This window comes from Neoarius graeffei, chromosome 11 (assembly GCF_027579695.1).
Source record: "Neoarius graeffei isolate fNeoGra1 chromosome 11, fNeoGra1.pri, whole genome shotgun sequence".
In the NCBI taxonomy this organism is placed as follows: Eukaryota; Metazoa; Chordata; class Actinopteri; order Siluriformes; family Ariidae; genus Neoarius; species Neoarius graeffei.
The window spans coordinates 57,662,736-57,684,770 of NC_083579.1; the positions used below are offsets into that span (position 1 = coordinate 57,662,736).

Sequence of the window (22,035 nt, forward strand, 5' to 3'; positions counted from 1 at the left end):
TGCTGTGTGAAGAACGAGTGTGTGTAAATGACATGTCTTTGTTTTATGAATGTGTGTTTTGCTGGGTTTTTTTTCTTTTTCCCCCTCTGCTCCTGCTACTTTTTCATTCTTTAATCACTGCTGGAACAACAGGAAAAAGTGGAACCTGTCTCCTTCTCCATGAAGGTGTGTGTGTGTGTGAGAGAAACAAACCTAAATACTTGCTTTTAATTCCTGAAGTTAAGGTTAGGGTTCGCTTTAAAGGAACAGTCCACCGTACTTCCATAATGAAATATGCTCTTATCTGAATTGAGACGAGCTGCTCCGTACCTGTCCGAGCTTTGCGCGACCTCCCAGTCAGTCAGACGCAGTCAGACACGCTGTCACTCCTGTTAGCAATGTAGCTAGGCTCAGTATGGCCAATGGTATTTTTTGGGGCTGTAGTTAGATGCGACCAAACTCTTCCACGTCTTTCCTGTTTACATAGGTTTATATGACCAGTGACATGAAACAAGTTCAGTTACACAAATTGAAACGTAGCGATTTTCTATGCTATGGAAAGTCCGCACTATAATGACAGGCGTACTAACACCTTCTGCGCGCTTCGGCAGCGCATTGATATCTGAGCTCCGTATCAATGTGCTGTCGAAGCGCGCAGAAGGTGTTAGTACGCCTGTCATTATAGTGCGGACTTTCCATAGCATAGAAAATCGCCACGTTTCAATTTGTGTAACTGAACTTGTTTCATGTCACTGGTCATATAAACCTATGTAAACAGGAAAAACGCGGAAGAGTTTGGTCGCATCTAACTACAGCCCCAAAAAATACCATTGGCCATACTGAGCCTAGCTACATTGCTAACAGGAGTGACAGCGCGTCTGACTGCGTCTGACTGACTGGGAGGTCGCGCAAAGCTCGGAGAGGTACGGAGCAGCTCGTCTCAATTCAGATAAGAGCATATTTCATTATGGAAGTACGGTGGACTGTTCCTTTAAGTGTAACATAGCATTAACTAGCTATATAAATAATAGCTTGTTTGCAATCACGTAACTTATGATGTGCGAAATTCAGGTGGAGGACAGGAAGTGAAGAATCTACTGTATATACTGAGCACATTGGAAATGGAGGATAGTGAGTACATAAAAAGGTTGGATGAACCAGTACGCAGCCGGATTTATCAGAAAATTGAAACACGTTGGGTGTGATCCGTACAGAAATGACGAGAAGCGATTGTTCCCGCAACTTGATTGATTTTACCGGGTGTGGAGGCGATCAACATTACAAATGACCTCGTCCTCCAGACCTCCTGTGACACGGCAAGCCAGATTTAGGTGTACAAATTTCTAGAAACTTGCAACTATTTCATGTGGTATATTTCAGAGTCCACAACCTCGGGACCAAAGTAGCTTTGAACAACTGCCATCTTGTTTTTGCCCGAGTGAGTAAATGTGCTTGAGAATTACTGTCTCTTTTATACTGCTATTTCAATTCGGGCAGCCTAAATAAATCAAATGGCAAAGTGATAACTTGTGAACGGATGCTGAAAGACTACAGAGCAAACACCCAGTGGTGACCGCAAAGAGGGTTAATGGTAGCTTTTTGTTTTTTCGCAACGTTTGGTGTACAGTGATGGCTAGCTAGCATCATTAAAAACAAATCTCCTGGTAGCTTGCTGCCAAAAACTACAAAACACTCGCTGCAGAACAAACACCACAGAGTGTTTCATATTGTAGATGCAGCTAGATGTTTCCTGCGATATCCCCACCCTGGTCCTATTTATTTATTTATTTATTTATTTGGTCAGTTTTCACTGCATTCATGATCATTGTCAGACTCCACTCTACCAGACTTGAGATGACTCATGTCTGCTGCAGTTTCTTTGAGGTTAGGGGTTTTTTTTGTTTGTTTTTTAACTTCTCCCATTTGTGTACCGTTATTCTGAGGATTCGAAAGTAGTCCTTGTTGTTTTTCCCCCAAGTTTGATTGATTGCTGTTTATGGTTGTCCATCCATTTATCCATAACTGCTTGTCCTGTGCAGGGTCACGGGCAAGCTGGAGCCTATCCCATCTGACTATGGGTGAGAGGCGGGGTACACCCTGGACAAGTTGCCAGATCATCGCAGGGCTGACACATGTACCCCTTTTCCACCAAATCAGTTCCAGGGCTGGTTCGGGGCCAGTGCTGGTTCACAACTTGTTCAACTTGCGAGCCAGCTGAGAACCAGTTTGCTTTTCCATAGCTCACGGTGCTAAGGGAAGCCACGTCATTACGTCGCTGTATACGTCGGTTACGTTGCTACGTTTACATAAACCTTGGCGTGAATATCGAAGCAAAAACAACACGGAAGAAGAAGCAGCAGCAACAACAGCAATAATAATAATGGATGACTTCGCATTTGTACAGCTGCTTCTTCTCATCGCTTAAAAATGGCGATCTTTTGCGGTCTTGTTATTGTTGTTGGTCTTAACAACTCCACCCCCCAGCTGACGTAAGCGGTTCTTTCCTCTGGCCCAGCAGAGAGTTGGTGCTAGCCTGGAACCGGTTTTTCTGGCTCCAGAGCCAGTTCTTTGTCAGTGGAAACAGAAAACCCGGTTCCAAACTAAGCACTGGCCCCGAACCAGCCCTGGAACTGCTTTGGTGGAAAAGGGGCAATAGAGACACACAACCAATCACACTTACAGTCAATTTAGAGCCACCAATTAGCCTAACCTGCATGTCTTTGGACTGTGGGGGAAACCGGAGCACCCGGAGAAAACCCACGCAGTCATGGGGAGAACATGCAAACTCCACACAGAAAGGTCCTCGCTGGGCTCGAACCCAGAACCTCCTTGCTGTGAAGCAACAATGCTAATTGCTACACCACCATGCCCACTGTGTTTATGGTTGTTTCAGCCACAAATCATTGGCACTGCTGTAGTGTTGCCTACCCTCCATCTGGAAAGCATGTCAGTTTATTACGTCATATGCAAAGAACCTATTTTGTGAAAGGAAAGATGGTAAGACGTGTGTGTGTGTGTGTGTGTGTGTGTGTGTGTGTGTGTGTGTGCGCGCGCGCGCGCGCGTGTACCTACCGTATATGCATGTTGCTCTCGGAGCGTTGGTTAAGGGCACTTTTCTCCTCACTCCAGTGAACACCTGGAACTGTCCAGTGTAGAATGACATGCTGTGTGATTGAGTTTGTGGTGTTGCTGTCTCTCTCCTCTTTTCCTCTCCTCTATCACATGGGTTCCTTCAAAGAACATGCTGACTCACAACCTTCTTTTTTTCTTCCTAAAACCTCAGTTCTGATGTTTCTTGATTTGCAGGATTTGTTTTATGGATGAAGCAGTTTGTGTTCTATATTAAACAACTAAAATGCTGGGGGGCATGGGGACAGCTACTTAATCGTTTCTTTAATGATCAGTCTTATTTTGTACCGTGTGCTCCTCCTCTCTTCCTCTCTCACTGCTTGTAGGCAGGGAAGAAAGCAGTCAGGGCTGTGCTGTGGGTATCTGCTGATGGCCTGAGGGTCGTTGATGACAAGACAAAGGTAATTAAGGACTGAAAACTCAAATCTTCATACCACACTCAGGTGGGGTTTACATTAGACCGTATCAGCGGATCATCAGATTAACGTTTTTAAAACGATTAGCGTGCACACAGCAACACCAATACACGATTCGCATGCACACAGCAACACCAATACACGGATACGCTTGGCTCCGCAGTCATCCTGCGCTCCAAATCACTCCGCCCTGAACAGTGAGTGCCCTCTGGAGGGTGCGCACTCCGGCCCTGCGCAGCTCACAGAGCGCGCGAGTGAAGTGCACAAGCAGTGATTCGGGACTGAGCCGCTGTGTGTGTGATCCCAGCGCAGATCACTTACCACTTGCAAGTGGAAGGATGGCAAGCCTGAAGACAATCATAACTACACAATGGGCAGTATTTGCATCAGTATTTGCAGTATTTTCATACTTTTATACTCTTTATTGAAAGGTGATACAAGGCGGATGTCCGCGCCGTTTTTCAGCAGTCGCGTCACATGACCAACGCCAGCGAATCAGGAAGGTGGATGTCACAGTGACGTTGTCCAATGACGACGCCAGCTAGAGCTCAGCACAGCGTATCCGCGTATTCTCAATGTTTACACAGCACCGGACCAGACACGATCTGGATTGAATACGTGGACGCTGGCGGATTCCCGTTTCCAGGCGTTTCCAGGCGTTTTAATGTAAACGGACAGTGCATCCGCGAAGAAAACGAGACAGATACGGTCTAATGTAAACTTGGCCTCACTGTGTACGCACCTGTGTGCTCCTGAAGACACAGGCTCATCCTGAATTATTTGCACATTTCAGAATCCCCCCAGGGTTGATGTATATTTCAGTAAGACTCCATATGGAGAATAAAAACCTTTGGGGCTCTCTGAGCCTGTATACTGCTAATCGTGGATTTCTGGATGTACGTTTTCCTGCAACATTAAAATAGTGTCTTTAAAAAAAAAAAAGCAGTCTCTTCCTAAAGTAAACACCCAAAGCTGTGCTCAGTTAACGCTGACACACATTCTAAACAGGACACATGCCATCAGGCAGCATTCAGAAGCCCAGATGTGTGATGTGGTTATATTGTGCCACCTGGTGGTGTGATTTGGTGTCGTTTACCAATGACTGAGCCAACTGTGAAGTGTTTCAGACGATAAATATAATAATGCAGGTGAAAGTGAACTCTGCATCTTCTGCTTCTTCCTTCCAGGATCTGATTCTTGACCAGACAATAGAGAAAGTATCATTTTGTGCTCCTGACCGGAATTTTGAAAGGGCGTTCTCTTACATCTGTAGAGATGGCACGACTCGCCGCTGGATCTGCCACTGCTTCATGGCCATCAAAGATTCAGTGAGTACTGTCATTTTAAAGACATGTAGTTTCAGTGACGGAATCCAATCGTATCGTTAATAATGTATTACATAATCATATTGTGATACACAGTATTGATTTTCAGCTTATGTTTTCTTGTCATGAGCCTTATTCGGCAGCTGCTGACACGACGCTCTTCCTGAACTTGGTAATGGATTTGCTCTTGACCCTACTGCTCTAATCTTGTTCAATGGAACAGCATGACTTGCCTCATCTCCTTAAAAAAAAACCTGAACCCAGGACTTTCTATATCCTGGCTGAGGGTGTGTATGTTGCCTTCGTATCACATAACACTATCTGTAAAAGTAGAAAGAGCTTCTCTCGAGGTTGTTTTGTGGCTTAATGGGCACAAGTAGAGAAATACTACTCGACCCTTTTTACAACCCCGATTCCAAAAAAGTTGGGACAAAGTACAAATTGTAAATAAAAACAGAATGCAATAATTTATCAATCTCAAAAACTGATATTGTATTCACAGTAGAACATAGCCAACATATCAAATGTGGAAAGTGAGACATTTTGAAATTTCATGCCAAATATTGGCTCATTTGAAATTTCATGACAGCAACACATCTCAAAAAAGTTGGGACAGGGACAATAAGAGGCTGGAAAAGTTAAAGGTACAAAAAAGGAACAGCTGGAGGAGCAAATTGCAACTCATTAGGTCAATTGGCAATAGGTCATTAACATGACTGGGTATAAAAAGAGCATCTTGGAGTGGCAGCGGCTCTCAGAAGTAAAGATGGGAAGAGGATCACCAATCCCCCTAATTCTGCACCGACAAATAGTGGAGCAATATCAGAAAGGAGTTCGACAGTGTAAAATTGCAAAGAGTTTGAACATATCATCATCTACAGTGCATAATATCATCAAAAGATTCAGAGAATCTGGAAGAATCTCTGTGCGTAAGGGTCAAGGCCAGAAAACCATACTGGGTGCCCGTGATCTTCGGGCCCTTAGAAGGCACTGTATCACATACAGGCATGCTTCTGTATTGGAAATCACAAACTGGGCTCAGGAATATTTCCAGAGAACATTATCTGTGAACACAATTCACCGTGCCATCCGCCGTTGCCAGCTAAAACTCTATAGTTCAAAGAAGAAGCCGTATCTAAACATGATCCAGAAGCGCAGACGTCTTCTCTGGGCCAAGGCTCATTTAAAATGGACTGTGGCAAAGTGGAAAACTGTTCTGTGGTCAGACGAATCAAAATTTGAAGTTCTTTGTGGAAATCAGGGACGCCGTGTCATTCGGACTAAAGAGGAGAAGGACGACCCAAGTTGTTATCAGCACTCAGTTCAGAAGCCTGCATCTCTGATGGTATGGGGTTGCATTAGTGCGTGTGGCATGGGCAGCTTACACATCTGGAAAGACACCATCAGTGCTGAAAGGTATATCCAGGTTCTAGAGCAACATATGCTCCCATCCAGACGACGTCTCTTTCAGGGAAGACCTTGCATTTTCCAACATGACAATGCCAAACCACATACTGCATCAATTACAGCATCATGGCTGCGTAGAAGAAGGGTCCGGGTACTGAACTGGCCAGCCTGCAGTCCAGATCTTTCACCCATAGAAAACATTTGGCGCATCATAAAACAGAAGATATGACAAAAAAGACCTAAGACAGTTGAGCAACTAGAATCCTACATTAGACAAGAATGGGTTAACATTCCTATCCCTAAACTTGAGCAACTTGTCTCCTCAGTCCCCAGACGTTTACAGACTGTTGTAAAGAGAAAAGGGGATGTCTCACAGTGGTAAACATGGCCTTGTCCCAACTTTTTTGAGATGTGTTGTTGTCATGAAATTTAAAATCACCTAATTTTTCTCTTTAAATGAGACATTTTCTCAGTTTAAACATTTATGTCATCTATGTTCTATTCTGAATAAAATATGGAATTTTGAAACTTCCACATCATTGCATTCCGTTTTTATTTACAATTTGTACTTTTTCCCAACTTTTTTGGAATCGGGGTTGTGTATATATAAAAGATGAACCCAGGCGTATCCTATTTGAAGATAAGCAAGCTGCGTTTCCCACTTGACTGTCAGTGAACAGTTAAACACAAGACACAGCAACTTTGTTTTTAATGGAAGTGTGTGTACCCAAACCCAAGCAAGATTAAATCTTGTGAACACTCAACCACGCAGACTTTCATTTAATGGCTGCCAATACACCCAAAGAGCCAAGTGTACTAATACTTTAATCTTTATTGAATAAAGTGCCTTGAAAAAGTATTCATACCCCTTGAACTTTTTCACATTTTTCCACCTTACAACCACGAACTTAAAAGTTTTTTATTGAGATTTTATTTGATGGACCAACACAGAGTAGCACATAATTGTGAAGTGAAACGAAAATGATAAATGGTGTTCAAAATTTTAAACAAATAAAAATCTGAAAAATATGGTGTGCATTAGTATTCAGCCCCCTGTACTCTGATACCTCTAAATACAATCCAGTGCAATCAATTGCCTTCAGAAGTCATCTAATTAGTTAATAGAGTCCTACTGTGTGTAATTTACTCTCAGCATAAATACACTTGTTCTGTGAAGGCCTCAGTGGTTTGTTAGAGAACACTGAAGAACAAACAGCATCATGAAGACCAAAGAACTCACCAGACAGGTCAGGGATAAAGTTCTGGAGAAGTTTAAAGCAGGGTTAGGTTATAAAAAAATATCCCAAGCTCTGAACATCTCAAGAAGCACTGTTCAATCCATCATTCAAAAATGGAAAAAGTATGGCACAACTGCAAACCTACCAAGACATGGCCGTCCACCTAAACTGACAGAGCGAGCAAGGAGAGCACTGGTCAGAGAAGCAGCCAAGAGGCCCATGATCACTCTGGAGGAGCTGCAGAAATCCGCAGCTCAGGTGGGAGAATCTGTGCACAGGACAACTATAAGTCGTACACTCCACAAATCTGGCCTTTTTGGAAGAGTGGCAAGAAGAAAGCCATTGTTGAAAGACAGGCATAAGAAGCCATGTAGGGGACACAGCAAACATGTGGAAGAAGGTGCTTTGGTCAGATGAGACCAAAGTTGAACTTTTTGGCCTAAATGCAAAGCGCTATGTGTGGCAGAAAACTAACACTGCTCATCATCCTGCACACACCATCCCCACTGTGAAACATGGTGGTGGCAGCATCATGCTATGGGGATGCTTTTCTTCAGCAGGGACAGGGAAGCTGGTCAGAGTTGATGGGAAGATGGATGGAGCTAAATACAGGGCAATCCTGGAAGAAAACCTGTTGGAAGCTGCAAAAGACTTGAGACTGGGAAGGAGATTCACTTTCCAGCAAGACAATGACCCTAAACATACAGCCAGAGCTACAATGGAATGGTTTAGATCAAAGAATATTCATGTGTTAGAATGGCCCAGTCAAAGTCCAGACCTAAATCCCATTGAGCATCCGTGGCAAGACTTGAAAATTGCTGTTCACAGACGCTCTCCATCCAATCTGGCTGAGCTTGAGCTATTTTGCAAAGAAGAATGAGCAAAAATTTCAGTGTCTAGATGTGCAAAGCTGGTAGAGACATACCACAAAAGACTTGCAGCTGTAATTGCAGCAAAAGGTGCCTCTACAAAGTATTGACGCGGGGGGCTGAATACTAATGCACACCACATTTTTCAGATTTTTGTTTGTTTAAAATTTTGAAGACCATTTATCATTTTCGTTTCACTTCACAATTATGTGCTACTCTGTGTTGGTCTATCACATAAAATCTCAATAAAAATCTTTTAAGTTCGTGGTTGTAAGGTGGAAAAATGTGAAAAAGTTCAAGGGGTATGAATACTTTTGCAAGGCACTGTATACAGAGACATTACCAGACAACAGAAGAAGTCGTGCAAAGTCTTTCTTCCCTGTGTGTAAGGGCACTCAGTAGGGCGTTCAGCTCCATTATGTTGTATCCTATGTCGTCTGTTCAAATTGACTGATCGATGTTCAGCACCATCGATCCACCTGTGTGTCACCTCAGAGTTTTTCTTTGCCATGTTTTTGTCCCTGGCTTGCTCATTTGGAATCTAAATCTACATCTGGATTTCTGTAAAGCTCCTTTGTCGCAATGTCTTTTTTTTTTTTTTTTTTGAAAATGCTTTACAAATAAAATTGAAATGAAATGTAGGAAGAATGTAATTGAAGAAACGCACGCATACACTCCCCCCACCCCCAAATTATGGATAATTCTAGAAAACACATTGTGGTAGCCTAATCTTGACAATATGTTGACCTATATCAGACCTGAACTATAGAAATGTGCTTCCCATTAAAATAAATTAAGCGCAGTACCAGTGTTGTAGTCAAGTCACTTAACCTCAAGTCCTCACTTTTAAAGGTCCCATGGCATGAAATTTTCACTTTCTGAGGTTTTTTAACGTTAAAATGAGTTCCTCTGACCTTCTTAAGTCACCCCAGTGGCTAGAAATTTCATAATGTGTAAACCAAACTATGCCCGACATTTGAGAATGGCGCGTCAAAACGGCGCGTTGATAAACTCTTCCCTTTACTACGTCAGCAAGGGAGATGATCCCCACACCCCCCCTCTGGATTCCCACCCACTGTATGGATTGCCCCGCCCAGTTGTAGTGAGGAGACCATAGAGGACACAACATGGCATCACCTAAGCGAGCGAAACATGGAAATTGCGCTGTACATGGATGTGACAACACAGAAAAGAGTCTGTTTTTACTGCCGACGGGAGAGCCCCTGAAGACGCAGTGGCTTAATTTTATTTACTTCAATAATACGCCGTCGAGTCTACCTAAGACGGTGTATGTTTGTCGGAAGCATTTTCCTGAGGAATGTTTCCACAACTTGGGACAGTACAGGGCAGGTTTTGCACATCAACTGTCACTGAAGCCTGGGTCCGTACCAAGCATCCCTGCCGCATCAGCCACAAACACCGAACAAGTAAGTGTATAACTGTTAAGTCGTTTTGCCGTGTTTTAAAATCGGTGCGTTTGCAATGGCTACATTAGCTGTGCAGCTAACCGCTTCCTGCAGTTAGCCAGGTACTCTGCGCTACCTCTGTTATAATAGCCAATCAAAACAGTTTTTACAAAGACACCCACATTCTTTTTTTTTTTTAAGTCACTCGTTCATTTTTTGTTTGTTTATTCAGTAAAAACCCAAACATTTGTTGAATTTATTTTATTTCCTCGCATCGCACCTTAATGACGTCAGCGCGCAGTATTTTTCCCTGATTCTGGGCCGGGGTGTCGTGAGTGGCAGAGCAGCTCCATCGCTGTGATCCATTGAAAGTCAGCCCTAGATCCAATCTTTTGTCGGGAGCCGAGGTTGCGCGGGCGGCCCTCCAGCGGCACCGGCCGCCCGTGGAGGCAGCGGTTCTCCCAGGGGCGAGTTGGGGGGAGGAAACAGCAAAGTCCCCACTCCTCCATGGTAAAACTGCTCAGTTTTACCATGGGCCTCAGGCTGAAAAAAAACCGACAAAGTCCCAGTTTTACCATGGGCTCGAGTTGTACCATTTTTTTTTTAGACAGGGCGGATGGACCAGGGCATTCGCCCACCTGGCCGTGCCCAACGAGGAGCGCTCTCGGCCGGCTTGGGAGGCAGACGGCAGCCCCTCCCCCTCCCCCATGGCACGCCCCTCCCCCCATGGCACGCCCCCACCCTCTACCCTTCCCCGCCTCCATGCTTCTCATTAGCAAAACGACGCACTGGGAAAAGGGCTGAAATGGGGCTTTCTTCCAGGAGGCTATATCTACGTTCCGAGGGTTCATTTTGAGAAAGGCTGCGGATATAACATCCGGAAGCCTCCACGATCCCGTTTAAAGCATCAACAAACCACCATGCAATGGGTCCTTTAAAGTTCGAGTCAAGTCCAAGTCATTTCAAGAAAATTGAGTCCGAGTTGAGTCCACTGTTGATCAAAGTAGAGTCTGAGGCCCTGTCCACATGGCAACGGATTCAGGTGAATCTGATAAAATTTATCATTTCGGCCTGGCGTCCACACGGCACCGGCGTTTTGGGTGTCCCAAAACGATATTTTTTGAAAACAGGTTCCAGAGTGGAAAAATCTGGCAACGGCGCCGTTGCGAAGTCGTCTGGATGAGTAGAACGGATTTGTTTACGATGACGTCACAACCACATGACTAGAACAAGCAGCACTCTCGCGTGCATCATTCGTAACAAAAACAGCAACAATGGATAAGAATCTTTATTATTGGATAAGAATCTTTTGAAATTGTTTACACATTAACCTGACTGACCTGCCAGACAGACAATTTACACCTGCTTTGATGAACAGAAAGTACAGCCTTCCACACAAAGCAACAGTTACCTGACTATAATGGAGGCAGAGGGGAAAAGGGTCAGAAGACCCTTCAACAGACTGTTTTGTATGAACCACTGCATTGCATTCACTTTTGTATACAGCTTTTCTTTTAAATAAACAAGTAACTGAACCATTTCTTGAATTTCTTTTTTTTTTATTGGATGAGACTGCTTTTCAAAAATGTTCACACACAATATAAAAAGTTGTATAAATTATATAAAAATGCTTTTCAAAATGTTCACACACAATAAGAAAAGTTATATAAAACTATGCACACTAATAAAACTAATTTGTACACACAGAAGGCACGATTTCCTCGTGTAGTCGCAGCCATCTTCTTGTTGTTGTTGTGTGTTTGTTCCTGTGAGTGCTTCACACCGGGTAGAAGAAGGGGTTTATGCGCATGCGTCCTACTTCTTCTATTGTTCTGGTGTCTCCGATGGGACCGTCTTACAACGCACGTAGAGGTGTGGCATGTGTATTGCATCGTTTTCAGCAAGCGTTGCGTTGCCATATGTACCTGATATTTTACTGATCCGTTGCCCATGTGGACGCGATATTTAATTTTTTTTTTTTACCCGCTAAAAAAAAAATCTCGTTGTCGTGTGGATGTAGCCTGAGAACAAGACTCAAACGGCTCCATTTGACGGTGGCTGTTGCTGCCTTTATGTGAAACCGTCTCTGCTACTGTGTTGGACTAACGTTACTGATTGACTGCCCCATTTTAGTGAACAGGCTACAGATAAAACGCTTGTTCATCGCTCAACAAGCCCCGCCCACTATCAACAGGGCAAATAACAGGAGAGAGGGTTAACACTAGCTAGTTCATCGCTCAGCAAGCAAGCCCCGCTATCAACAGAGCGATGAACATGGCGTGTCCCTTCCTTCTCTGGGTGGAGTCTTGCCAAATGACGATTGAAGTTCAAGGTTGTCCCTGTCGTCTCCTCGATAGTTCTACATATAGAATACACAGCAGTGCAATCCCCAAACCCCCCCCCCACCCCCGCCACTGCACGAGAAGTCTGTATAAGCAAAGCGGACAATCCTAGCAGCATTCTCTCCAGGCATTTTAGCGTCGTTAACGTTAGTTTGTTCCTGAACATGACGTATGAACAGGTGAATGTGCGTTCTCTTGCACGAAATTAGTATAAAAATTAATGTCGATTATAAATATTGTATGCCAAATTATTATGGCATGTTACAAAAACTAAAGAAAAAATCCGAGTCCGAATGCAGTTAATGCACGAGTCCGAGTCATCAGTGCTCAAGTCCAAGTCACGAGTCCTTAAAATTAGGGCACGAGTCGGACTGGAGTCCGAGTCCTGGATTCGAGTACTACGAACCTGCACAGTACTGCTAAATTTAATTGTACTAGAAATAAGCTTACTTTGCACAGGGCTGCGTGTAATTGTTTGTTCACCTCACATGCGATACTTTCAGGCTCTGAATAAAGATGGAAGGAAATGACCACTTTTGCAACTTGTACAGCAGGAAACCTTTTTACCTCGCAGCACTTAAAACTGGGGGGAAAAATGGATAATGCTATTTTTATTTAGAACATTATTTTATCATTTTTTTTTTATTTTGGCAACCTTCTGAAATCAACGTGCTCTTACAAATTAAACCAAGAGCAGTTCATGTCATACTTGCCTTGCACCATTACATTTTTACAAACTATGAGGATCTCTGGTCTGTATGCAAAAGAAGAGAAAAGTATAAGCCGAAGGGGAAACCCCCCCCCACACACACACAAATATTTACTCTGTTCCCCATTTATTATTATTTTTTTTTTCCTGAAGGTTTAATGGTAAGACAATCTTGATCCAGCTAAAGCCTAGTCCATTAAATGTGAAAACGGGAACACGGTCCTGATCAGCGTGTCTGTGTTTCAGGGTGAGCGTCTGAGCCATGCAGTGGGCTGTGCGTTTGCAGCATGCCTGGAGCGGAAACAGAAGAGGGAGAAGGAATGCGGGGTCACGGCCACTTTTGATGCCAACCGCACCACTTTTACACGAGAAGGCTCCTTCCGCGTTACCACAGCAACAGAACAGGCTGAGCGAGAGGAAGTCATGCGGCAATTACAAGATGCCAAGAAAGGTAGAGAGAGAGCGAGAAATGGAATGCTTTCTAAATGAAGGGAGATCTTGGACCAGGTGTTCCCAAATCTTTGTGCAAATGACCTCATATCGGCATTATGAATTTTCTGCCAATCCAAACCTTGACCACATTTACAGTTTTTCAAATTCCATGTTTACAATATAAGATTACTGTTACATTTGAACATTTTTATGCGAGTAGCATGTGTATGTGTAACACAACTAACTAAAACCCAAGTGACCATGCACAGACCATCAGTCTCGTTGGAAGTGTTGTGGTGATGTCGAAAAATAATCCCTGCCGGGGTGATGCGATACGGCCCAGTGTAAAGCAGAGGAACCTTGTTTATATTTGGCACTTGCAGAAACACCAGCTGTGCAGGCAGCACTGATCTCACACTCGCCTGTGTATCTTTATGCACATCTGGAAGATTTAAAAGCACATGGGAGCCAAAACATCACTGTCTGTCACGTTTCCAAATCGAACTGTAAAGTGGCTTGTGATTTTATACACAGCGAAGTTGAGCACGCTGATGGTCTGTTTCTCTTCAAAACTTTCCACCGTGGTCATGATTTTTATGACTGGGCTGTTTCTCAAATCAAAAACTGACCTTGCATTCAAATGTTTAATAATCTTGGAAAATTCAGAAGACTAGGACACAAAACAGACCTTTTGGGATGTTAAACTACATGAAAGGTTTTGTTTTTTGAACACTTGCTGTAATAAGAAAACTGGCTGTACTCATTAACGGTCAAAAGTACACAAGCATGTGATTTGGGACACTATGCTTGTTTGTTTCGGTGAGGGAGATTGACAGGGAGGCGGCATGGTGGTGTAGTGGTTAGCGCTGTCGCCTCACAGCAAGAAGGTCCTGGGTTCGAGCCCCGGGGCCGGCGAGGGCCTTTCTGTGCGGAGTTTGCATGTTCTCCCCGTGTCCGCGTGGGTTTCCTCCGGGTGCTCCGGTTTCCCCCACAGTCCAAAGACATGCAGGTTAGGTTAACTGGTGACTCTAAATTGACCGTAGGTGTGAATGTGAGTGTGAATGGTTGTCTGTGTCTATTGCCGCTTTTCCACTACCAACGCGGCTGAGTTGGGCTGAGCCGTGCCGTGCTGAGTTGGGCGGAGTCGAGCTGAGCGGGGCTGTTGGAGTTGCATTTCGACTACAACTGCGCTGAACCGTGCTGGCTGGAAGTGGGTGGACACATTGGGTGGAGTTAGCGAAAGTGGGTGGACGTCACGTGATGTCGTTAGGCGGCGCAAACAGTGACATCAGTGACCTTTTAAGCGGTAGTCTCACGACCCGGATAGTGAACAATAAACATGGAGTCGTTAGTGTTGCTGGTCTTGGTGCTGTGGCTTGTTGTCACCGACAACACCAACAGATACTGGCAAGAGCGTATAGATGAGGCGAGGCGCATAAGGCTTCAGAAATTCTCGTAATTCGTAATTCTCCTTCTTCCGGGTTTACGGTGTTTACAGATCCCAGCGTGCTCGCGGGGCGTGTGTGGGCATGTGAGGACACTCCTCCTCACCAATCAGTGCACAGGGGAGTGTCTCCTCACGCCCCTAGCCCCACTCGGCTCGGTTTGGCTCGCTTCAGCCCCACTCCAAAACCGTGCGAGTTTTGGGGGCTGAGCAGGGCTGAAGCGAGCTGAGTCGTGCTGTCCTGAGGTAGTCGAAACGCGAGCCGTGTCGGGCTGAAGCGAGCTGAAAAAGGGTAGTGGAAAATGGCCATATGTGTCAGCCCTGTGATGACCTGGCGACTTGTCCAGGGTGTACCCCGCCTTTCGCCCGTAGTCAGCTGGGATAGGCTCCAGCTTGCCTGCAACCCTGTAGGACAGGATAAAGCGGCTAGAGATAATGAGATGAGATGAGATTGACAGGGAAACTTGTCCATGTGACTCCCAGGAACGTTTTGAAATACTAGCGCGCACACAATTTAATATTTGTAATATTAAATAGTAAAATAATGAATGAAACAAAAGAGGAGATTGTGAGGTTTGTCTTGTGACCCTGTTTGTAAAGCAAGCATCTGGGGGTCATGGGGTCATGACTGCGAGTATGAGAACCTCTGTCTTGGACATAATGGTCAGGTTTCATTGTCGGCTTGTAAAATTAATAGAGCAAGACCTTCTTTTCTCTCAAGCATTTGTTCAGGATCATATAAATGAGATGTAAAGTAGAAGTCGGTGAGATGAACGCTGGATTTAGTTCCAGAATGCACTGCAGTGAGTTTGGAGGCGATAGCCTGCAGCCAACTCGGCTTGACTAGTTAGCATCTTTCATAAGACGACTTCTCAATCTGAAAATCGTCTTACTTATCTAATCTTCTTGCTTAGAATGCTTCCTGCAACTAATAACATTAACAGAGTTTATTAATTTATACAGTACTGTGTAAAAGTCTTAGGCACATGTAAAGAGATGCTGTAGACCAAAAATGGCTGAAAAATTATGAAATGAAACATTTCAACAATTAAAAAAAACAAAAACTTTAAACAGTAGTAAGCCATAATAAATGAAACCGTCAATGTTTGGTGTGAGACGAATAGTCTCCGGTACAGTGAGTGCAGTTTTATAAGGAAATGAGCTGTAGGTTTTACTGAGCATCTTACAGAACCAGCTACAGTTCTTCTGGACACTTTGACCGTCACACTCGCGTCTTAATTTTGCACCAAAACCCAGTCGCCTTCATTAGTGTTTTTTTTTTTTTTTAAATAAATCTGAAAAGTGGTCTCTTATGTAATATGCTGCTCAGATACAAACTTTTTTTCCCCCTTCTCCCCCTGTAACGTTTAATTTTGTGCTGGAAAACGAACGTTTGGAGCTCTAAAATGTTTTTGTACTGACTCGATAATGTAGAAGTCATAAAGTAAAAATCTATATCAAAGTTTGTATGCAAAAAAAAAAATCAGGTGCCTAAGACTTTTGCACAGTACTGTATATTTTTGAGATTTATAACAGCGCCAACTATCAAAAGAAAAGTTGTGTAAAAAATAAAAATGGACCCCTAAACATCGGCTTCCGTCATTTATTAAGGCAAAGACCGATTTCCGAGTGTTGCCATGATCCACGGGTAGTTGAATGGGTTGTTGTATGTGGTGCAGGAACCTCATCTCATTATCTCTAGCCGCTTTATCCTTCTACAGGGTCGCAGGCAAGCTGGAGCCTATCCCAGCTGACTATGGGCGAAAGGCGGGGTACACCCTGGACAAGTCGCCAGGTCATCACAGGGCTGACACATAGACACAGACAACCATTCACACTCACATTCACACCTACGGTCAATTTAGAGTCACCAGTTAACCTAACCTGCATGTCTTTGGACTGTGGGGGAAACCGGAGCACCCGGAGGAAACCCACGCAGACACGGGGAGAACATGCAAACTCCGCACAGAAAGGCCCTCGCCGGCCACGGGGCTCGAACCCAGGACCTTCTTGCTGTGAGGCGACAGCGCTAACCACTACACCACCGTGCCACCCCGTGCAGGAACCTGTTAAGTAAAAATATAAAAGCACGGTGGAGAAATAAATGCAAACCAAAAACTCTGCAGTAGTTTCTTTATTAAAAAAAAGAAATATTGGAGACATTTGAATAACAATTAATAAATCTTGAATTTTTCCTTTTAGGAGTCATCATGCATTTGGGTGTTGCAGTGGAAGATGTAACAAAAGCACTGCACTGAGGATATATTTAGGATTAAATGCTGTGTGGCAATGTCCTCCTGTACTATCTTTAAGCCATCTCTCTCTCTCTCTCTCTCTCTCTCTCTCTCTCTCTGTGTGTGTGTGTGTGTGTGTGTGTGTGTGTGCCTACAGACTCTGAGGCTGCCTCTGGGGCCACGGCAGGCAACACAGCCAACCCAGCTGCTGCCTCCTCTCCTTCATCCTCCCCTCCTCAGCCCACAGCCACACTGGCACCTCAGGAAGCCAATCCTCATGCAATCCCACGCCGCCACGCCCCTGTGGATGTGCTCGCAAGACAAGGTTCGTTTCGTGGTTTCCCTGCTCTCAGCCAGAAGACGTCACCTTTCAAACGTCAGATGTCGCTGCGCATGAATGACTTGCCGTCCACCATGCAGCGCAAATCTGACTTCCCGATCAAAAACACAGGTTAGCATCACTCGAAGCCAAGCAGACATACAGTAACCTGATGGGAATGAGTACGTAAAATTCCTACATCACATTAATAATAATAATGGATATATTTGAAGTGGAACACGCTTTTTTTTTTTTTTTTTTAATTTATATTGTTTTTAAGCTCTGATATGAAAAGGTAAGCAAACGAAGTGCCATTCTCTCAGGGTTTGTTCGGCGTTGTTAAAGTTTGTGTTGTCTTGTTCTGTTAGTGGCAGAGGTAGAAGGTGAAGGAGATAGCATCAGCTCTCTGTGCACTCAGATCACATCAGCATTCAGTGGCCCCACAGAGGACCCCTTCTCCTTGGTTCGCATGCCCAAACCTGCCTCCTCCCCACAATCTCCTGCTGCACAAGGTCAGCCCCACATACACTCCTACTGTATTCATTCGCAGTCTCACACTCAACAGGAGTGCGCTTTACTGTCTTCTTTGATGCTTGTTTTGCTGCTTATGCATTTTTGTTGATGGGTTTCCCCACGTCTGCTGCTTTAGCAAACGGCTCTGCTCATGCCTTCCCGGCTCCTCCCGTCAACGTTGCCGCCGCCACCGCTGCTGCTGTTAATCCTCCCACGCTGCCACCGCCTCTGCCTGCCAGAGATACTAACCCCTGGGCCAAGGTTCCCTCTGCACCTCCAGCTCCAGCACATCCAGGTAAGAGTGCTCCCAGCCTGTGTTCCCAATCACCAAAATAGAGATGAGGTAACAGAGTAATTTATATATGATTAGCTCTGCTTATACGCTCTTGCAAGTAAACAGGATGGCAGCACAGTGGTGTAGTGGTTAGCACTGTCGCCTCGCAGCAAGAAGGTTCTTTGTTCAAGCCCAGTGGCAGACAGGGGCCTTTCTGTGTGGAGTTTGCATGTTCTCCCCGTGACTGCGTGGGTTTCTTCCGGGTGCTCTGGTTTCCCCCACAGTCCAAAGACATGCAGTTAGGTTAACTGGCGACTCTAAATTCCCCATAGGTGTGAAAATCTGAGCACGATTAGTATGGCGGCTGTCAGCAGCGCCTTTTGTATGCCTTCGACTTGGTCATGTTGGGCTGTGTCCTTCATAATTTAGCTATTGGGCTGTAAGAAAGGATGATTCCAGCGCCAGTGAACTCACAGAAACGGTGCTATACAAGTCCGTTATCGGTTCTGTACATTTGGGATTTTGTAATCGAGATTGCTTACCATCCTGGAGTAAGTTGCCATCAAGCTAGCTACCGTTCTATTCATAAACAGTAGAAAACATAAGTTATACTATCCAGCATCATGATAACTGTGTACCAAGCTGCCTCCTCCTTATAGACTAAAAATAGTTAAGTCAAACCTTAAACATCAGCTATAGTTTTCTGTTACTATTTATTTTGTGTTGTACTTTCAGTTGTATTTGCCTGTAGGGATCTCTGTAGTCTGATAGTTTACTCATGTCCACTAACGATGATTTTTTTTTTTCCCCCTTTGTCCTCTAGGGGGTGACTGGCCCAGTCCTACCCCTGCAGCCATGGCTCCACTTTCAGCACCCAGTGCCTCCCATAAGCGCACACCATCTGAGGCAGACCGCTGGTTAGAAGAGGTGTCCAAGTCTGTACGAGCACAACCACCTGTAGCTCGAACCGCTACTCCTCCCATTCAGCAGCCCTTTCCTACACCCATGCCTGCCCCTGTCGCCTTCATGCCTGCCATGTCCTCTGGAGTGCCCACCCTACCCCCACACCAGCCTTCCTTCCACGCTCAGGCACCAGCCTCTTACCCAATGTCCAATGGGCTCCCTTACGCCCAGCCAAGTGTTCCTGTAGTGGGCATTACACCATCTCAGATGGTAGCTAACGTTTTTGGTTCTGCTACGCAAACCCAGCCAGTACCGGTTCCTGTGCCCATTCCCCAAACACATTTGCAGCCCTCGCCGTTTTCTACTCCGCCTTTGCCACAATCGGATCTCCGAGGAGTTAGTGGACCCTTAGTCAAGCCTCCTGCACCCCCACCGGTAAACCCCACAGCGTTTCAGCCACCCAACGGAAACGCTACGTTGAATGGCACCGATACCTGGGCTGCGCCCTCTCTGCCAGTGGAGCACCAAGCTGATGCTTTCGAGGCCCAGTGGGCAGCGCTAGAAAACCGTTCCCGCCAACGCACCAACCCCTCCCCTACAAATCCATTTTCCAGCGAGCTTCACAAGACCTTCGAGATCCAACTGTAAACTCGTACTTATGGGGTTGGAGAGAGACCAAAACTAGCATGAACACATGAAGGAGATGTGTGAAGGGTGGTGAGGACATTAAACGAGAGGGCACCCCTTTGAAATGCACACCACATTATCCCCATATCTATCTCCGTCTCGTTCCCTTGCTGTCTGTAGTGTTAACTGTGAGCTGGGCAGAGGACACAGGAGCGTGAGACGGAGCTGCTTCAGTGCAGTTTGAAGGCAACGAAGGTTTGCTTCAGCTACCGTTTTCTTTCTGTTTCTTGTGAAGTTGTCTCCATATTTCAGATGGATTTGGGTAAAGATGCAACTCTGTCTGGGCCTTAATAAACAGACTAACATTTTTATCCTCACCATACAATCATGCATCATTATTATCTCAGACCTGCCTCTGTGCCCAACAGTCCCACTCCCAGTCTCCTCCAACCAAGGGGATGAACGACGACTACTCCCATCGAAACGACAGAAGGACTATGCTTCCAGATTTTCGAAGTTTTCATAAACTTCTTAATCAGAAGATGAAGAAACGAGAGAATGCCAAAATCTTTATTTTTATGCATTAAGTATATTTTAAATAGCTTTGAAATATAACAGAGAGGTTGTACGTAATCTTGCCAAAGGTGCAGGTGAAATGATTGTGTGTATACAGCAAATGGGCATTTATTATATAGATATCTATCGAAATCGAAAAAGATATATTAATTATACGTACATATTGAGCTCGACCCATAACTTTTACATGTTCCATAAAGACAGAGAAGGAATGGATATTTGATTTTATTTTTTATTATTGCCATGTATCACGTCCTGTTTTGGATGTGTATTCCTCTGTAAATAATGAATCATTGCAGCTACAATCATTTTGTTCTCAGTGATGGGAGAGGGGATTTATCATTTGCTTTCACTCTTGCTCTGTCTTTTTATTTTGTACTACAGTACTGTACTTTTATTTTCTTTTTCCCCACTGCCAATATCTTAATGAATGTTTTAGGGCTTTGGGGGACTTTTAAGATGAATTCTAACACTATTGACCGTCATTGTCAGCCACTTGTTTTTATTTTCTTTCTTTTTTTTTAATGAAGATGTTAATTTTATATTGCACAAGCACTATACTGGGTGGTTGGGTTATTCAGGTGAGAAGGGTCAGTTAAACCTGAGATTTAGTAATAATCTTCCTCAATTGACCTGTGATTTTTAATTTTTTTTTTTAAGTACTGGTTGCAGTGAGAGGTAGTCGAGAAATTTTTGAAGTGTCTGTTATTTTTGCCCAGCTCTGTTTTATCAAACCTGTGAAAACGGTTGGTTCATTGTTTTTATTTTTTTTTCCTCATTTTGTAAGTATTTCATTATTTTATTCCACTTCTGTCTGAAGAACTAGATCTAAAAGATTGAATAAAATGACGGTGATAGAGGATGCTTGTGATTTGTATATTGGTGCGACTGCCGACTTCTTCACATCCAGCTTCTCCTTTATCTATGTGTTGCATGAATCTCAGAAGACCCACAGTTCCGTTAATCAAAGATGCATTGTGTATTTCATTAAGAGATTAATAATTAATAAGAAGACTATATTTTGATTCCAGACATTGGTAATTAAAAATCAAAGATTTGGCTGTGATTGCAGACGGGGGAGTTTGTGCACAGATGACTTGAGATTCTGCTGTTGGCTCGGATTCCTCGCTCTAAAATGCAAATTAAAAAATAAAATTGCAGTAACACAATCATAAGGAGCTAGCCACTAGATGATGACGACAAAGTGATTGAAGGTCTATGTCTTAATGACTTTATGTTTCTGCTGTGTTCACCGTGTTCCTTACACAATGACTTCAGTGATGCTGGTGAACATCCATCTTGGTGGTGATTGCAGACAGCTCAGCTCTCTCTCTTCTGGATTGTCTGTGTCTTTCCATGCATGCATCTGAGAATATCACTCATTGAAAGAGTGAGTTGTTGAATGTTGTTTTTTTTTTAAAGATTTTTTTTGGGCTTTTTTCACCTTTATTGGATAGGACAGTGTAGAGACAGGACAGGAAATGAGCGGGAGAGAGAGACGGGGAGGGATCGGGAAATGACCTCGGGTCGGAATCGAACCCGGGTCCCCGGATTTATGGTATGGCGCCTTAGCCACCTGAGCCACGACGCCTCCAGTTGTTGAATGTTTGTAGGATTTGTATGGAATGATCATTGTAACCAGCAGCTGAACTGATTAGATTTTGGCATTTATCCAAATATGGTCAAAGTATACGTGTATTAAAAGTATTTGAGCTATACAAATTGGTAACGAGAAGGACTACACTTGTCGAGGCATCCCTGTTAAAGCCATTGGTATCAAGTTTTACTTGTTTTCATGCATGCCAGGTTTAGAGATTTAAAAAAATGGCAATGGGATATTTGTGAACTAAGAGTCAGCTCTTATTGAGCCAAATGATCTGATTGAACAGATCT

At 44.2% G+C, this 22,035-nt stretch overlaps 1 protein-coding gene across 4 annotated transcripts in view; it reads left to right on the forward strand.

Moving 5' to 3' along the window:
* numb (NUMB endocytic adaptor protein) overlaps window positions 1-21,002 on the forward strand; it is a 118,940-nt gene extending 97,938 nt beyond the window's left edge. For 2 of the 4 annotated variants that reach the window (XM_060934339.1, XM_060934340.1), the window contains 7 exons: window positions 3,435-3,509; window positions 4,712-4,852; window positions 13,067-13,271; window positions 17,088-17,381; window positions 17,618-17,761; window positions 17,899-18,057; window positions 18,860-21,002. In XM_060934339.1, the coding sequence (XP_060790322.1) occupies window positions 3,435-3,509; window positions 4,712-4,852; window positions 13,067-13,271; window positions 17,088-17,381; window positions 17,618-17,761; window positions 17,899-18,057; window positions 18,860-19,587 (1,746 nt within the window). In that variant the 3' untranslated portion in view covers window positions 19,588-21,002. The remainder of the gene's footprint in view (window positions 1-3,434; window positions 3,510-4,711; window positions 4,853-13,066; window positions 13,272-17,087; window positions 17,382-17,617; window positions 17,762-17,898; window positions 18,058-18,859) is intronic. The other 2 variants (XM_060934341.1, XM_060934343.1) reach the window with 1 other exon arrangement.
* The last annotated feature ends 1,033 nt before the right edge of the window (window positions 21,003-22,035 follow it).